Source organism: Colius striatus, chromosome 3, assembly GCF_028858725.1.
Source record: "Colius striatus isolate bColStr4 chromosome 3, bColStr4.1.hap1, whole genome shotgun sequence".
In the NCBI taxonomy this organism is placed as follows: domain Eukaryota; kingdom Metazoa; phylum Chordata; class Aves; order Coliiformes; family Coliidae; genus Colius; species Colius striatus.
The window spans coordinates 80,994,939-81,009,419 of NC_084761.1; the positions used below are offsets into that span (position 1 = coordinate 80,994,939).

Below are 14,481 nucleotides of genomic sequence, written 5' to 3' on the forward strand. Positions count from 1 at the left end.
AAATAGCATCTTTAAATGAAAAGGAAGAAACTTAGCTTTTATATGAATATTTTCATGAAAGTAAGGATAAAATAAAGTGTTCAGACAGCAAAAGAGAAAAATAAGCATGAAGATGGAAAAATGGCTACAAAAAAAATCCCAATATAACTACGATATGATGTTCATGACTGTAATCACTTTGCATAAATTAGCAGCTTTTCTCAGACGCCACCCCTGTACCCTCTTGCTACCAAAACCCTGTCACATAAACCCATTACAACATAATTGAGACTAGTTATCTAAGTGAACTCACATTTTAAAATACGTTTTACTTGATACATAGTGGGGAGATCTACTCCTGTGAATTACTTCAAAGGATACTAACAAGAGAAGGAAGATAAGGAAGGAATTTCCAGAAGACTGGATCAACTTTATTTTTACCAAAATTAATGGTAAAGCATGTTTCATTAAAAAAAAAAAGAGCTTCACCAGTGCTAAACACTTTTGGCCAGTCTGACATAAATGTAGAAGCTGAGCTATAATGACTTGATGGCCCTATACAGGAATGAATTATTACACCTACCTCACTGTGTATGGGAGGTTGTTTTCTGGAAGGATATTATGAAATGCAATGGCCAGGTTTTCAGGTGCATTGAACTTCACATCCTTCATAACGAGAAGCATGAATGATGAGCACTTTTGAAGATCAATGTGATTGTTTTGCTCAATGAAGAACTATGGCCCTACAAAACTGAGTTCAGAAATAATGTATGTATGGAGCACCTTTTCATCTGTTTCCACCCCAAAATGGGGAAGCAGGATTAAAACTACTTCCTTTCAGCTAAATATTTTTTTTCTAATCACATCACTTTTCTCTGATTTACATGAATTTTAGCTTCAAGAATCACTCATCATTGCTGAATGCAAATAAGCACAAAGAAAAGTTATACTAAGTTTACACAATTGATCTTTAATAGTTTTAAATTATACCTTTTAAAATCTCCTATAAAATCAGCCTGAAATACTCCCATCGTTGACTGTCATCAAGTAGAGCAGGGTCACTTTGGGAAAACCTGTTCTTAGTGATGTAAATTATAGGGTTATTATATGTTGCCCAGTACAAGAGAGCAGAAGTTTTATTCAGAACAGATGTAAGAAAGCCCATAAAATCAGACGCATTACCCTCTATCTTTTCTAAGCCACAAACTAAAACTAGTTTTCATCAAATTGCACTGACCCTATTAACTTAATTTTCCATGAGCTGACCTTTTATGACTAACAATGGAAAAGCAAAACTGTGCAAATATCCATGAAGACAGTGAAATGACTTATTTTAATGAGAAGACTAAAATATCTTTCCTACATTAGCATCTGCTTATTGTCACTCCTTAACCCCTTGGTACTGGCAGTCACCACACGTCCCATTGCCAAGAGCAGATGCATGCCAGGAAAGCCTTACTGCTGGCATCAGAAAGATCATTTCTGAAGTTCAAAAGATGATATAACACTGGTGTGTCATTTCAAACTGCAAAATAGCTATTAAGTACAAAGGCAACAGGAAAAACTAAGGCTTCTAGTCTTTACAGCCAGCATGAAAAAAATTAAATTAAGAACCCAAGGTGACTTGTTTACTTCTTTCTTGTACAATGCTTTGTGCCATCCAGGTGGACTCCTCACAAAAAACCCAAATCACCACTATTACTCGTTGGGTGCTCAGATACACCCATTGACCAGCTCATAGCAGTAAAATGGTCCCATGAGTTTTAGGTCAGTCCATGACGTAATGTAGAAGTCAGTGCAAAGCACATGGTAGTACAGGCAGCCATAGACTCCCAGTTGCAACAGGACAAGAAGGAATCATTATTTTCTCAGCTTCACAGTGCATTGAAACACTTGGTCTGTTGCCTGCCTTTTCTTAGTCTTACTTGTGATAGTTCAGACAAAAGAAGTCAGCAGTAGCCACAACAATATTTTTTTTCTTCTTTAGTAAATTGCAGAAGCTTTGATCATAAGTAACCTTGCTTTGAATGTATTACAGAAATCCAAGACTTCACGATTGCTGGATAGCCACCATCAGGAAGTATCATTCTGACAAACCCATCTAAGGTAAAGGACAAGTACCCTTCAGTCACTTTTTTATCTGTTACAGAATTTGTAGAGGTTCTACCAATCTGTGTTCACAGCTGTAGACACAAGTCTCCATTGTTTTCTCCAATATCACATCTCCACCAGGCTTTAGCATGAGCTTTTATCACATTACAAGTTGCCTTGTCTAGTATCAATGCTGGGGCTTGACACATTTTTAACAGTCACTTATAGCAACAATGTAAGGCTCATTAATAGTGATTACTAAGTCTCCATATGTTCTGAAGCAATACTTTTCATGAATATCAAAAGCCCCAGTGATCTTTTAAGATCTCCACCTACCTTCATCTTCTAAAGGCTGAGGTACGTCAAAGTGATATGGGTAGCAGGATGCCATTTCTCAGGTCATGAAAGATTTTGTTGCAACAATTGACTCCTGAAAATAGTAAAAGAAGCAAAAAAGGGTTAACTTAATAACTTTATTACATTTTACACATGAAGAAACCTCACTGCACATTTTTTCTGTTATGAAATGCAAATATTTCCTCTCAACTGCATGCTGACTACTGTTACAAGACCCCAGAGTTGGCAAAAATGCTCAGCACACAGAATCTTCCAACCAGGCACATAAAATGAAATGAGGATGCAAATTTTCAAAATAGATCAGTGGACAGCAACTCCCCAGGAGAAACATAATTCTGATGGGTGCTGGTCACGTGAAAATATAATCCTTTCATTTAAATGCCTGAATGGCAGCCTGGCTGCGTGTACAAGACGAAACTGTGTTGGAAAAATTCTGACACGCGAAAGCCTGACAGGTAAGTTTGTTCTAATTAAAGTGTTTGTCTCCTTGACAACTGTCTTTTAAAAAGTTTAATGATACAGTCAGCAAGGTAACTAATCTGATGGTCTGTGATTTGAACTTAGTTATCTGGGTGGGCTCTTGTCCCTATCCTGTTTCATTCTCCATCACAGTCTATGCCAGCATCAAGACAAAGAAGTTACTGTCAATGCATTCTGTCAATTACTGTAAATTTTCGCTGATGACACCAAACTGGGAGGACTGGCTGGTTCCCCAGAAGGCTGTGCTGCCATTCAGTGGGATCTCGACCAGCTTGAAAGTTGGACAGGGAGGAACCTCCTGAGGTTCAACAAGGGCAAGTGCAGAGTCCTGCATCTGGGAAGGAACAACCCCATGCACCAGTACAGGCTGGGGGTCGAACTGCTGAAGAGCAGCTGTGCAGAGAGAGACCTGAGAGTCCTGATTGATAATAAACTAAATATGACCCAGCAATGTACCCTCGTGGCCAAGAAGGCCAATGGCCTCCTGGGATGCATCAAGAAGAGTGTGGCCAGCAGATCGAGGGAGGTTCTTCTCCCTCTCTACTCTGCCCTGGTGAGGCCTCATCTGGAGTCCTGTGTCCAGTTCTGGGCTCCTCAGCTCAAAAGGGACAGGGAAGTGCTGGAGAGAGTCCAGCACAGGGCCACCAAGATGATCAGGGGAATGAAGCATCTTTCTTATGAGGAAAGGCTGCAGGAACTGGGGCTTTTTAGTCCGGAGAAGAGGAGATTGAGGGGAGATCTTATTAACATTTATAAATATCTAAAGGGTGGGTGTCAGGAGGTTGGGACATCCCTCTTTTCTATAGTAGATAGTAACAGGACAAGGGGTAATGGGATGAAGCTGGAACACAGCTGGAACAGGCTGCCCAGGGGGGTTGTGGAGGCTCCTTCCTTGGAGGTCTTCAAGACCCACCTAGACATGTTCCTATGTGACCTGATCTAGGTGACCCTGCTTCTGCAGGGGAATTGGACTAGATGGTCTCTAAAGGTCCCTTCCAACCCCTACCATTCTATGATTCTATGAATGCATTCAATATTTTGTAATGATGTAAATTCAGTGGTTTTCTTATTAAATCTGTATGACATTGAAGGCTTTCCTCAGAGTCTAATAGATTTCAGATGGAGCTTTAGGCACTGGTCTCTTTAGCCACCAGCTTGAATGGCTTGACAATAGTTTATCCAAGAAACCAACTCTCTTTCATCTACACTGTTGCTTCTGCAGACTACTCAGTCCCTCTAACTGCAAAGAGGAATTAGCTACCTCTCTAAAAGCTGATGACTTCCAACCTCTCTTTTGCCCCTTGGTAAGACAGAGATTAACTTTTAATTTCCTGGATGTGTTGTTAAAGCTGGCCAGTACTGGGGATGCATTTCTAGTGGCTTTAAAGGAATTAACCTTCTGTTAAGGTTTAGCAGTGGCTGACATGAATATGTTTCCTAAAGGACTATTTTTATGCTTTTGAGAGGTCACTGTAAGTTTAAATATCAGGATATCTTAAGCTCTCATCTAGGTATTTTTAATTTTGCTTGCATCCAAACACAGATACATTGCTTCTAAGCCTTCTGAAAACACTAGATACTGCAAAACGCATCGCAAGCTCTGGTTCAAAGAGTATCAATTAGCTTGCTCTTTTACTTGAAGTATCTGGTTTAACACAGTAATTGGAAAAGGCCAACAGTGGCCTTGAATTATTCGTTGTTAAGCTAAGAGGCTCCAGCCAGGAATAGGCCTCCATCATGGTGGAATGTAGAAACCAGTAAGCCTTTGCTTTAGAGACATAGGCTAAATACACCAAGGTGTTTAAGAACCTTAGAAATCTAAAATTCATTAAAATGTTGGGCGTTTTACACTACCACATATTCTAGTAAGAGGCAGGTGCTTATGAAATGTCTATCTCAAGCCTTATTGTATTGTAACCCAAAACTGAGACAAGTCTGAAGAAGTTGAGAACACAGCAGAAAGGAGGAGGAAGACTAAGTTGCAAAGATTAACAAAATATGTGCAAAGGAAGTTATGTATGGTTTAGATTACTATTCTTATCAGTCTCTGAACCAGAGATTTTTTAAAATCCAAAAACCCTTGTTCTTTAGTAAATATGCCTGTACTGTATATTCCCAGGTATTTTCAGGTTCAGGCTCCTGTATAATGATATTTAAAAATGGCAACACTTAAATCCATACTGCCTTCTTCTTAAAAGGGCAGTATTAGATTTCAAATTATCTTAACTTCAAAAGACTGATTATAAGGATTTCCATCAAATGGCTTTTTTTAAGACAACATTTGCTGCAGCGGCCAATTCTGAACCTTGGACTTAGATAGTGCCTTCTCCTAGACAAACAGGTGAATACACATCCTTTAGCACAGCAAGACTCAATAAGCTTGTTTACAAAGTAATTCACAATAAATCTCACAGGTAGTTTGCTTTTCCTTCTGAATGCTGCACCAGAAGAAGACAGTAAATTCTGAGGAGCTATGTGCCTATGTCTGAGAATGTATCCATGTAAAAAAAAAAAAAAGACATATGTCGGAATTCTAAGCTTTGTAAAGCAAATTCTTGCAATTTGAAAGATCAATTAGGAGCAAATGCAGTTTGTTATCGTTACTTTTGAACAGACATCTATCTGACTACAGTTGGACAGTGTGTGTGTTAGTTGTTTGCTGATGGAACTACAAGGTTTACTACATAAGCTAGGAAAAAAGAAATACTTTATTGGTACAGGATCCTCTCCTGCAATGTCGAGAGTAATGCTTGCCTAGAAGACACTAGCATTTCTCATTCTAATTTTAAGATTATGCATTACTTGGTACAATTTCTAACATTTAAGTGCAACCAGATATCATTCATTTTTTACATCTCATTTAAACACTGAAACTGGAATATTTCTGCCTTGTGTTAGGAAATGAAGATAAAAAAGAACTGCATCTCTGAAAAATGTAAATATCAAGTTAAATTTCCAGATTGTCTCATACCTTCAAGAAAATTCCAGTAATTTAGTTTCCATGGCTCTATCTGTGGGTCAGATCTAGAAACAGAAATAGAGAAAAAAATATCCTTCCAAGTATGTATGTATGTATGTAAAGGTTTTGTGGACACAGACCAAAATTTTGGGACCACAGACATTAAGAAGTATTTTGTCACTGGAAAGTGAAGAGTTGTTCTTTTCTCCTTTTCTGCCATCTCCTCATCCTGATTCTATCATGCTGAAGTGAGGCAAAACATCAAACTCTACCAGACTCGATACCCCCATGTCTACTACTTCTGTCTCCCTTCACGCTAACATCTATAATTAAACAGCTGACTTGTTCTGCTCAGGGCAGCTTCTAGGGTAAAAATAATTGTTAAAAAAATACTTTACAAACAAACTTGGTGTAAGTTTTAATGTAAAACCTGACACATCTTAGGAACAATACATCTAGAGCATCATTGCTTTAAAAGACCCTACCCCCACCAAGTTAGAAACGGAATGATTTTAAAGGTTTTCAAATGTCCTATGTCTTAGGTGTGAAATTGGTAGTGAATCAGTTGGTGTGAATGATTTTATTTGAAAGGACATTGCTCTAAGCTTTCTAATTCTTCACATGCTCTTGGTGAAAGTGTTTATATAGAAGATGATGGCCTTTCCATGCTATGCAGTTACAATTGCTTCAACAGATCACTGCACAAGAGAAGTGAACTCCTGCCTAATGAAAGCTGTCCTACTTGGAGTTCCTCCAATGCCCTTTCGTTAAATGTAAAGTTCATAATATTAATCAGGCAACTGCTTATACTGGGGATCAAGTGAACATTTTCTGAAATTACAGTTGAATTTTGCCAGAATGTTAGCTTTCTTTACCAAGTGTTTCAGAATGTCTGCTTGCTATTTCCTACTCTGATGTCTAACTAAAGTCCATTCGGTAGGCAGCTCTGTGGGGCTGTACATTGCCTGCAGCCCCAGATGAAGGAATATCAGCATGGGAAAGAAACCACAAGGGCTCAGCCAAATTTAAATTCAGCACATCACAAAAAGCATTCCTAGGGAAGGGCAAGCTGTGCCAGTGAAAGTGGGCCACATATTGTAAATTTTGGTGGCAAAGGAGAGGTTTCCATTCAAGCCTCTCCGGGACGCTGGCACAGTTTTTGCAGTCAGGCTCTGCAGGGGAAAATGGCTGGTTGGTCTGTTTACAGCAGATTCACCAGCCCCCCTTCCTGAATTCTTGAAACAAAGGCTCCTTCACTCTCTGGTGAAAACTGTAATCTGCAGGATGCAGAGAACAGGCTGATGCCTATTGAACAGCCAAACCCTACTTGACCAAAATTCTGTAGAAAAATATTGCTTCTGCTGCTGTCTTCCTAGTACAGATCAGGATAAACTGAAGAGCATTTTCTAAGGGATGCTTTCCCTTTGTAGCCTTCCATCTTTGCAATCTTCAAACCAGGGGAAGAAAAGAATTGCTAAGGCAAACACTCCCCAGAAGTATAAAGATAGTATATCTTCTTGCTAGAAATGAGAAGAGTAGGAGACAGAGCTAAGACTCAGAGGTTCATAAAAATCTACTTTGCTTTTTTCTCCTTGGTACATTATCCTTCCAGAATATGAGAGACCTCAGCCGACTGCTTTGATTCTCCCATCCTTTCTGGTTCAGCTTCAGTTTCTTCTAGTCTTCACAATTCTCTTTATTTTTGATTTCTTCCATTCCTAGTGTTTTGCAGGCAAAGCTGTCATTTCCTATATTTTCCTAGTGAGTAGCCTTAATCTTTCCTCCAGTCCATACCAATGGAATTAAAATAAACAAATCAGAAGTGCAACGATTTTTATATCTGACTTCTAGCAATCAGATGAGCTTGTTTGTGTGCCATATCCTTTTCCACTTTTACATTGTCTGCTGAGACTGTGAAAAATCTCTCTTTAATGCAGGGACTGTCTTGTGCATGTCACACAACTAAGCACAGTTCCCACCTGAGTCTGAAGAATCCTCTCTAATTTACTAAAGAAATTATTTGGGAAAAGTATGTCTCTCAGTGTAAAATAGTCAATAAGAATTTCAGCACATCAGAGTATATCGATAAACTATCTCAATACATTTGCCAAATAAGATACTTGTCTATTGTAAGCCATCCAAAAATATCCTCATGGCTAGAATCTCTGTAAGTATAAACATTCTGATGAAGCAAAAATTATTTAGAGTTACAATTTAAAAAAATAGAGTAAGCAAAAAGACACACAGGAACATAATACTAATCCTATCCCATAAGATTGTGCTATCCAAGGGGATCTAGAATATTAATTAGTAAGTTGTTGCAAACCTATAAAAAAAATCATCCCATAATTACTCTGAAAAAAAGTTGCAATTTCAAAGCTACACTGCAGAATAGCATACTGGATTAATTATGCCAGACTGCAGCAATAACCTTGAATTAAAGCTGCAACCTTCTATTTTTAAGAAACAATTGCCTTTCTGGTTGATGAAACCTGTCGTCCCATCAGGTAACAGACGTGACCAGGAAAGAGAAAAGCGATAATGAGTCAATCCAAGCTGTTTGATACATTTCAAATCTTCCTCCCACAGAGTGTAGCTGCCACAAGCTACATCACCAGTCTGGTTCTTGAAAACTCGATCTCCTCCCTGATGGGTGAATGTGTCCCAGACATTAAGGCCCTTTCCATCTGTATTCCAGCCTTCTGCTTGAAAAACAAAACTTGGTCGTTACACTTTTGACATCAAAAGACATATGTTGAATATAAATATTTATCACAAAGTAGGCATAAACCCCTCAAAATCCTGTGAGTAAAATGAGCAGTATTCCCTCCCCCCTCCTTATATAAAGTAACTAGGAACTTTCAAGCGTTAATATCTATTTGTATTACGTTTTCCATTTATTCATACTTTTACTTGCTGCTAATTTTAAAATCCTGTTTTAAAAAGCATTCAGAATATTAACACTCCTAATACTTCCTTAGCCAAAAATTGGATGCTTGAAACTTTTCGAGTAGTACAGGTTTTCACAAAGGGCATTTTCTAATGCAGCTCCCATCCATAAATTGAAAAGATCAGTCCATATCAAAGAAAGCCTTTAGGGTATGAGAAATACATCCAACAAATAGGCACTTATGGCTTTCTGGATGTCCTTTGAAAATCCTGACAGTCTGTTTAAAAAAAAAGGAATGCCATTATGAGCCATGGCCCTAGGCATACACAAGCAGAATTAATAACACAGCTCTGCAAAACTTCTGCCTTTTGCTTAGCCAAACATTCACAGAAATGAATTTTGAATGCTCAAAACCCCTGCAACATTTTCTTCACTTTCATAGTTTTGGGAAATTTCCTTGCAATTCCAGAACTGAAATAGACAGGCTACCTGTAAAATATTCAAAATTTAGCTGCTGTTTGAGATTACACAGCACTAACATCATATAGTATTTAAACCAAATAAACATACCTTTCTTCATGACAAGTTTCTTTGTCTGTCTGCTGTAGCTGAGGCAAACATTCCAATTTTAATGTGAGAGCTCTGTAAACTTACACCCCTGCAAAGGGTGATTTTACCATAAAATTACAAATAATCTCAAAATGTCCAACCTCATTTACCAGTAAGATTTTTCAGAGCCCCAGTGAAAGCAAGGTTCCAGGGTTACTCTGTAAAAACTAAAATGACATTGCATGTTGAAATCATGTATAAATTAAATATCAGTTGAGTTGTAAGATTAATAACTATATAATAGCTACATATCAATCCTCAATAAAAGTGTTTTAATAATCAATTAGTATCATAGAAATTAGAGATGGAGGAGATCTATTAGGAGGTCATAGAGTCCATCCCCTGCCAATGCAAGATTGCTCCCTTAAGTATATTCAGGGCTTAATACACATCTGTCTTATTAAATTTAAGTTTAATGCAAGGTTAAGCATATTGAAGACACTTAATTTAAAGCATTACTAAAATCTGTAATATCACTTCTATAACCCAGCTTTTCAAAGATCATTGTCACATTTCATGTTCTTTTCGGAATTTTATTGCAGTACATGAACATCGATACATCTACATTTGGTTGGCCAGTAAATTAAACTCTTATATGGGACAACCTTCAGAGTAGGTCAAATTTTAGATCCAGAGAGTTTTGAGTTTCTCTTAATTGCTGGTTTTACCACAGAGTTTGTGCTCTGTCTCTATGCTCCTTGGAAAAATAGAGTGCCAAAAGTTTTCTATATCCTATTTCTGACTTCAAATATGCCTGCTGAAATAAATAGTCATTTTAGGGGAGTGAAGGAAATAATAACAGTAATCCTTTGGTGGTAGTTGGAATTTCGAAGCCTTTAAGAGTAGGCTTCATGCACCATTTTGATATGATACAGTAGATACTTTTTCACTATGGTGGGAGTGAAGGGAAACCAAAAGCTGCCGTAACAGGCAGCTAACAGACCTTCATTTAAGAATCAGTAGCTACAGCAGATGCTGAATAATATCTTTTTTGTCTGCCTTGCTCCAGTAAAGGAGGTGGGAGGGAGGAGGAGAAGCATTTGATTTTCAGCAGAGTATGACAGTACTACTCCAATGGTCATTAGCCACTATAAAGCCCTGACTGGGCTATAGCAAACAGACCCATTTTCAAGCATTTCTCATGCTGTTTGAAAAGCCTCTCTATACAGTGTGGAGTATCTGAGCTAGCTAAATAAAGTGTAGGAAGCAATCAAGCCAAGGCAACAGAAAGTTCCACATACACTAATGTATCTTGCTGAGCCACAATTAGTCTGCACAGAAGTCTGCTCTGCTTCAGTGAGCGGAGCTTGCCACTCAGAGCTTGCAAGCCTAAGCTTGCTCAGAAACCTCTACCCTACGTAATAGTTCACAGTTGAGACAATATCCTCTGAGTTTTAGTCATCTTCAGGGCCAGGAAAGAACAGAGATGAGGAACTGATTTTGCATTTCAAACACAGAGATGAGACTTAGCTTCCAAATCCTCACATAACACATCATCAAATGATTACCTATCATGAAACATCGTGCGCTTTCCCCATTCTCTGCAATTATTATGGAAATGGAATAAGATAGAATAACTGGAATAAGTTAGAATGGTTTCTTTTTATTCATTTACATGAAGCTAGCAAAGCAGGAATATTACTGGTCAGAGTATTTAAGTTTTCATACACTTTTCCAAGTTAGGTTTCCTTCTAATTCAGCTATGCATTCACCTTTTGGAGTGGAATTTTCTTGGCTTGATCTCTGCCCAAAAGGTGAATTTTTTTTTTAATTAATGCAGTTTGACTATTTGGCATAAGAAAAAAAGTGAAGAAAAACACTTTTAAGATTATGAGAATTTTTTGCAACTTTTCCCTCTCTCTTTCTCAAAAAAAAAAAAAAAAAAAAAAAAAAAAAATCAAGCAGAGAGTTGAAATTTAGCATAGAAATGGCCCTCAGTAAGAAGAAGTGCTTTTGAGCGTTCTGGTGCAAATTGATTTTGATTTGACTGAGTCATGAACCTTTGAAATCTGCACTTTGAGCATGCAGAGTACAATTGGTATGATTTTTTAGCACTTTGAAATATACAGAGTGAAAAAGGTTGTGCTGTGCATAAATACATAGCTGACAGTAAAAAAATAAAGTAGCCTGTCAGCCCTTGCCTTGTCTTGCCACTATGTTTCTTGTGATATGTGCAGAAACCAAGTTTGGACTCTACAAGAACTATTGCTTCAATCATATTGCCTCTAGCTCGGAAGCTGTACAGCTTCCAAAGCTTTCAGGAGGAGGAATTCCCTGTTGAGTTTCTCACTTCTGTGGGAAAAGGGTCATTTGAGTAGTGTCTAGATCACATTATGGAATATTTTTTTTACATTTCTCCCACTCTGAAGCCTTAGGAAAGCTCATTAAAAATACATTAAGAGAACATTAAAGTTGCACATCTAGCCATTCAAAAGGCAGGAAATTATAATGTCATTCTCTATGCACACACAATTCACATTTTAAAAGTTAGTTGGTAGAGCCATGCTCATTGCAGGACTTGAGTTAGAATCTGGCCCCGAATATTGATTCCCTGGGAACAGTAGGCTGTTCAGTCTATGAGGTGAAGCTAACTGAGCTTGTTAAAAGGGACCAAGTATGGGCAAGTACTCCCATTTTCAGTAATAACCGAGACCTAAAGGCTACATCCTCAAAGACAATTTTAGATCTACAGTTCCCATTTAGGTACTGAAATCAATGGACACTAAGTACCTGCATGCTGCAGGGTATGAGAAAATCAGATCTATATGTATTTTAAAGGTCTCTATACACACATTTATGAAGGCATAAAGTTTGGGGGGGGTTATCAATGTAGGTGTCCCTGTCCTTACGACACAATGTAGGTATCCCTGTCCCTAATCTGCCACATCTTTTCATATCATGCTGGGCAAATTGCTTTGTCAGCGCCTCCATTATCTTGGGAATATGACACACGTCACTGGGGGGGCCTCCACAAGTCTCACTGTTAACCTCGAAGTACACCCTGTTTCATATTCTTTGAGGATGAATTCCTAACTAAGGACCACCTGTGAGTACCTCTGTCTGACGAGATAGCTCTTCTATCCAGTACTAGAATAGCCAATACTAATTTACTTAACTGTAAAGAGAAGAATACTCAATAATGAGTTGGAAAATTACCTGTATCTGCCTCCCCCCCTGCCCCGCCTTCTCCTTTTCTGTTACCTAGCCATATTTCTGAGACTTGAAACATCTTTTGCCTTCTTACTGCTCAGGCTAAAAGTGTTTAAACAGAAGTGCTACATGAATTTGCATCAGAAGTAACATCTACATAAAAGAGCAAAGATCAAATACTCTCCTTCCTGGAACAAGGCTTTTCACTCACTTAAAACTTCCTTAACACTTTGGCAGCTAAAAATTGACACCTTCAATTTGATATGCTGTTGTAGCTGTACTCCAAGCAAATCCAACTGGAAAAGCAATATCCTCTGGCACCAGCTGCAGAGGACAGGCGAATACACAGCATTATGCAATGCTATGGAGATGTGGTCTTCAGTTGCAGATGGGGGTTTCTGGCTTGATCACACTTCCACTTGTTACAAGCAGATTCTATACTGAAGACAAAAATAAACCCTGTGCAGCTTCACATACTGAAGGGCAAACCCTGCACTTTTCATATCTCAGGATTAGAGCAGAGAGGTTCAGTCAGCTAACAGTGAAAGTGGAAAAGGCAGGAGTGGAAAAGACTAGGGTGGTCACAGTGAAAGGTCTCCGCCTAGTACAAAGCGTTAGGTCACAGAACAGATCCCTGTTCCCCTTTGCTTCCTTCTCACCTTTCACCTCGCAGCTAAAGAACTTTGTGGACCCTCTACTCAACATAAATCCACCACCTACCATGAAAAAAATGTTCACCCCTTTCAGTAAGCCTCAAAAACCAATGGTACCCCTTCTTTTCTGGCATAATTTTTTTTTTCTCTCTCTCAGCACCAAAACAACGTTGTCTTTTATCCATTACATGTTTAGCAGCAGAAACCAATGAATGAGGAAAATTTGTATGGGAGTACAGACAGAACAGCTATCTTTCTCCTGCTTTAAAATCCCATGGATGCTCATTTTTAATAGAGCAGCAATGACAACCTCATGGCATGTGTGCCAGAATCAGCATCTGCAAAACAGCCTTCAGGTGTCTTTGTGTACCTTCTGTCAATGCTGTTACTGCTCTCCTGTCAGCAGGCTGAAAAGGGAGCAGCAGCAGCAGGAGAATGAGTCAGGGTAAGGCTCTAACATGTGGGATGGCCTGAAAGTACTTTACTGTCCCTTCCGTGAAAACCACAACACCTGGCACACTAGATGGCACTACTGCAATTTGGGTTTTTCTACTTACTGGGGTTTTTTTCCCCATTTATGACAATACTATATCCACACTGCATTTGCCAAGGTCAGGATCTGCACGTATGGGACTGCTTAGCAGTAACGTATGACCATGACATTTTTTTTTCTTCATTTTTACTCTTCTTGCACCTTTTTGAGTTTGAAACTTTTTCAGGTGAGGACCTACTCCTGCAAACCATTATTCAAGTGATATTTTCTCTGATAACGAAAATAAGAGAAACCTTAATATACACAGAAAAGCCACTAATACAGTTAATGCACATTTTTTTGTCAGAAATACACACAATGAAAGAGTTGGCTTCTTACAAAAAAAACCCCCAACTTTGTAAAGATGCAGAGAAACTGATTTAATTCCAAAGTGCACATTGCAGAACCAGACAGTGCAGATGCAATGCAAAATAAATCAGGCTTTCACAGCAGGCATGCATTTCCTCAAGTGTCTTTCAAAGGAAAGGTAAAAGCCCCTTGAATACAAACTAACAAAGGGGGAAATGAGGCACAACATACCATAGACTTCCTAAAACACACGCTGACACCTGGTCTAGGCAAACATCCATATCCTTTACGAATTTTATGCAGGTCTCCAAAAACTGATACAATTAACTACTTAATGTTCTTTGGTTGAAGCAGCCTCCTCGGGCTTTCATTTGCAAGATGGTAAGCACTGGAGAGTTGACAATAAGACTCATCAGGGACACCTTAAATCATGATTAAGAGGTATTAATGAACCAGAGTAATAATGCATATT

At 38.6% G+C, this 14,481-nt stretch overlaps 1 protein-coding gene across 1 annotated transcript in view; it reads right to left on the minus strand.

Moving 5' to 3' along the window:
- Positions 1-982: 982 nt before the first annotated feature.
- LOC104553642 (cytosolic beta-glucosidase-like) overlaps positions 983-14,481 on the minus strand; it is a 39,059-nt gene continuing 25,560 nt past the window's right edge. Inside the window, 8 exon segments of the mRNA XM_061993213.1 lie at positions 983-1,173; positions 1,439-1,461; positions 1,905-1,948; positions 1,950-2,119; positions 2,293-2,453; positions 2,455-2,500; positions 8,341-8,568; positions 12,767-12,839. Of these exon segments, the coding sequence (XP_061849197.1) occupies positions 983-1,173; positions 1,439-1,461; positions 1,905-1,948; positions 1,950-2,119; positions 2,293-2,453; positions 2,455-2,500; positions 8,341-8,568; positions 12,767-12,839 (936 nt within the window).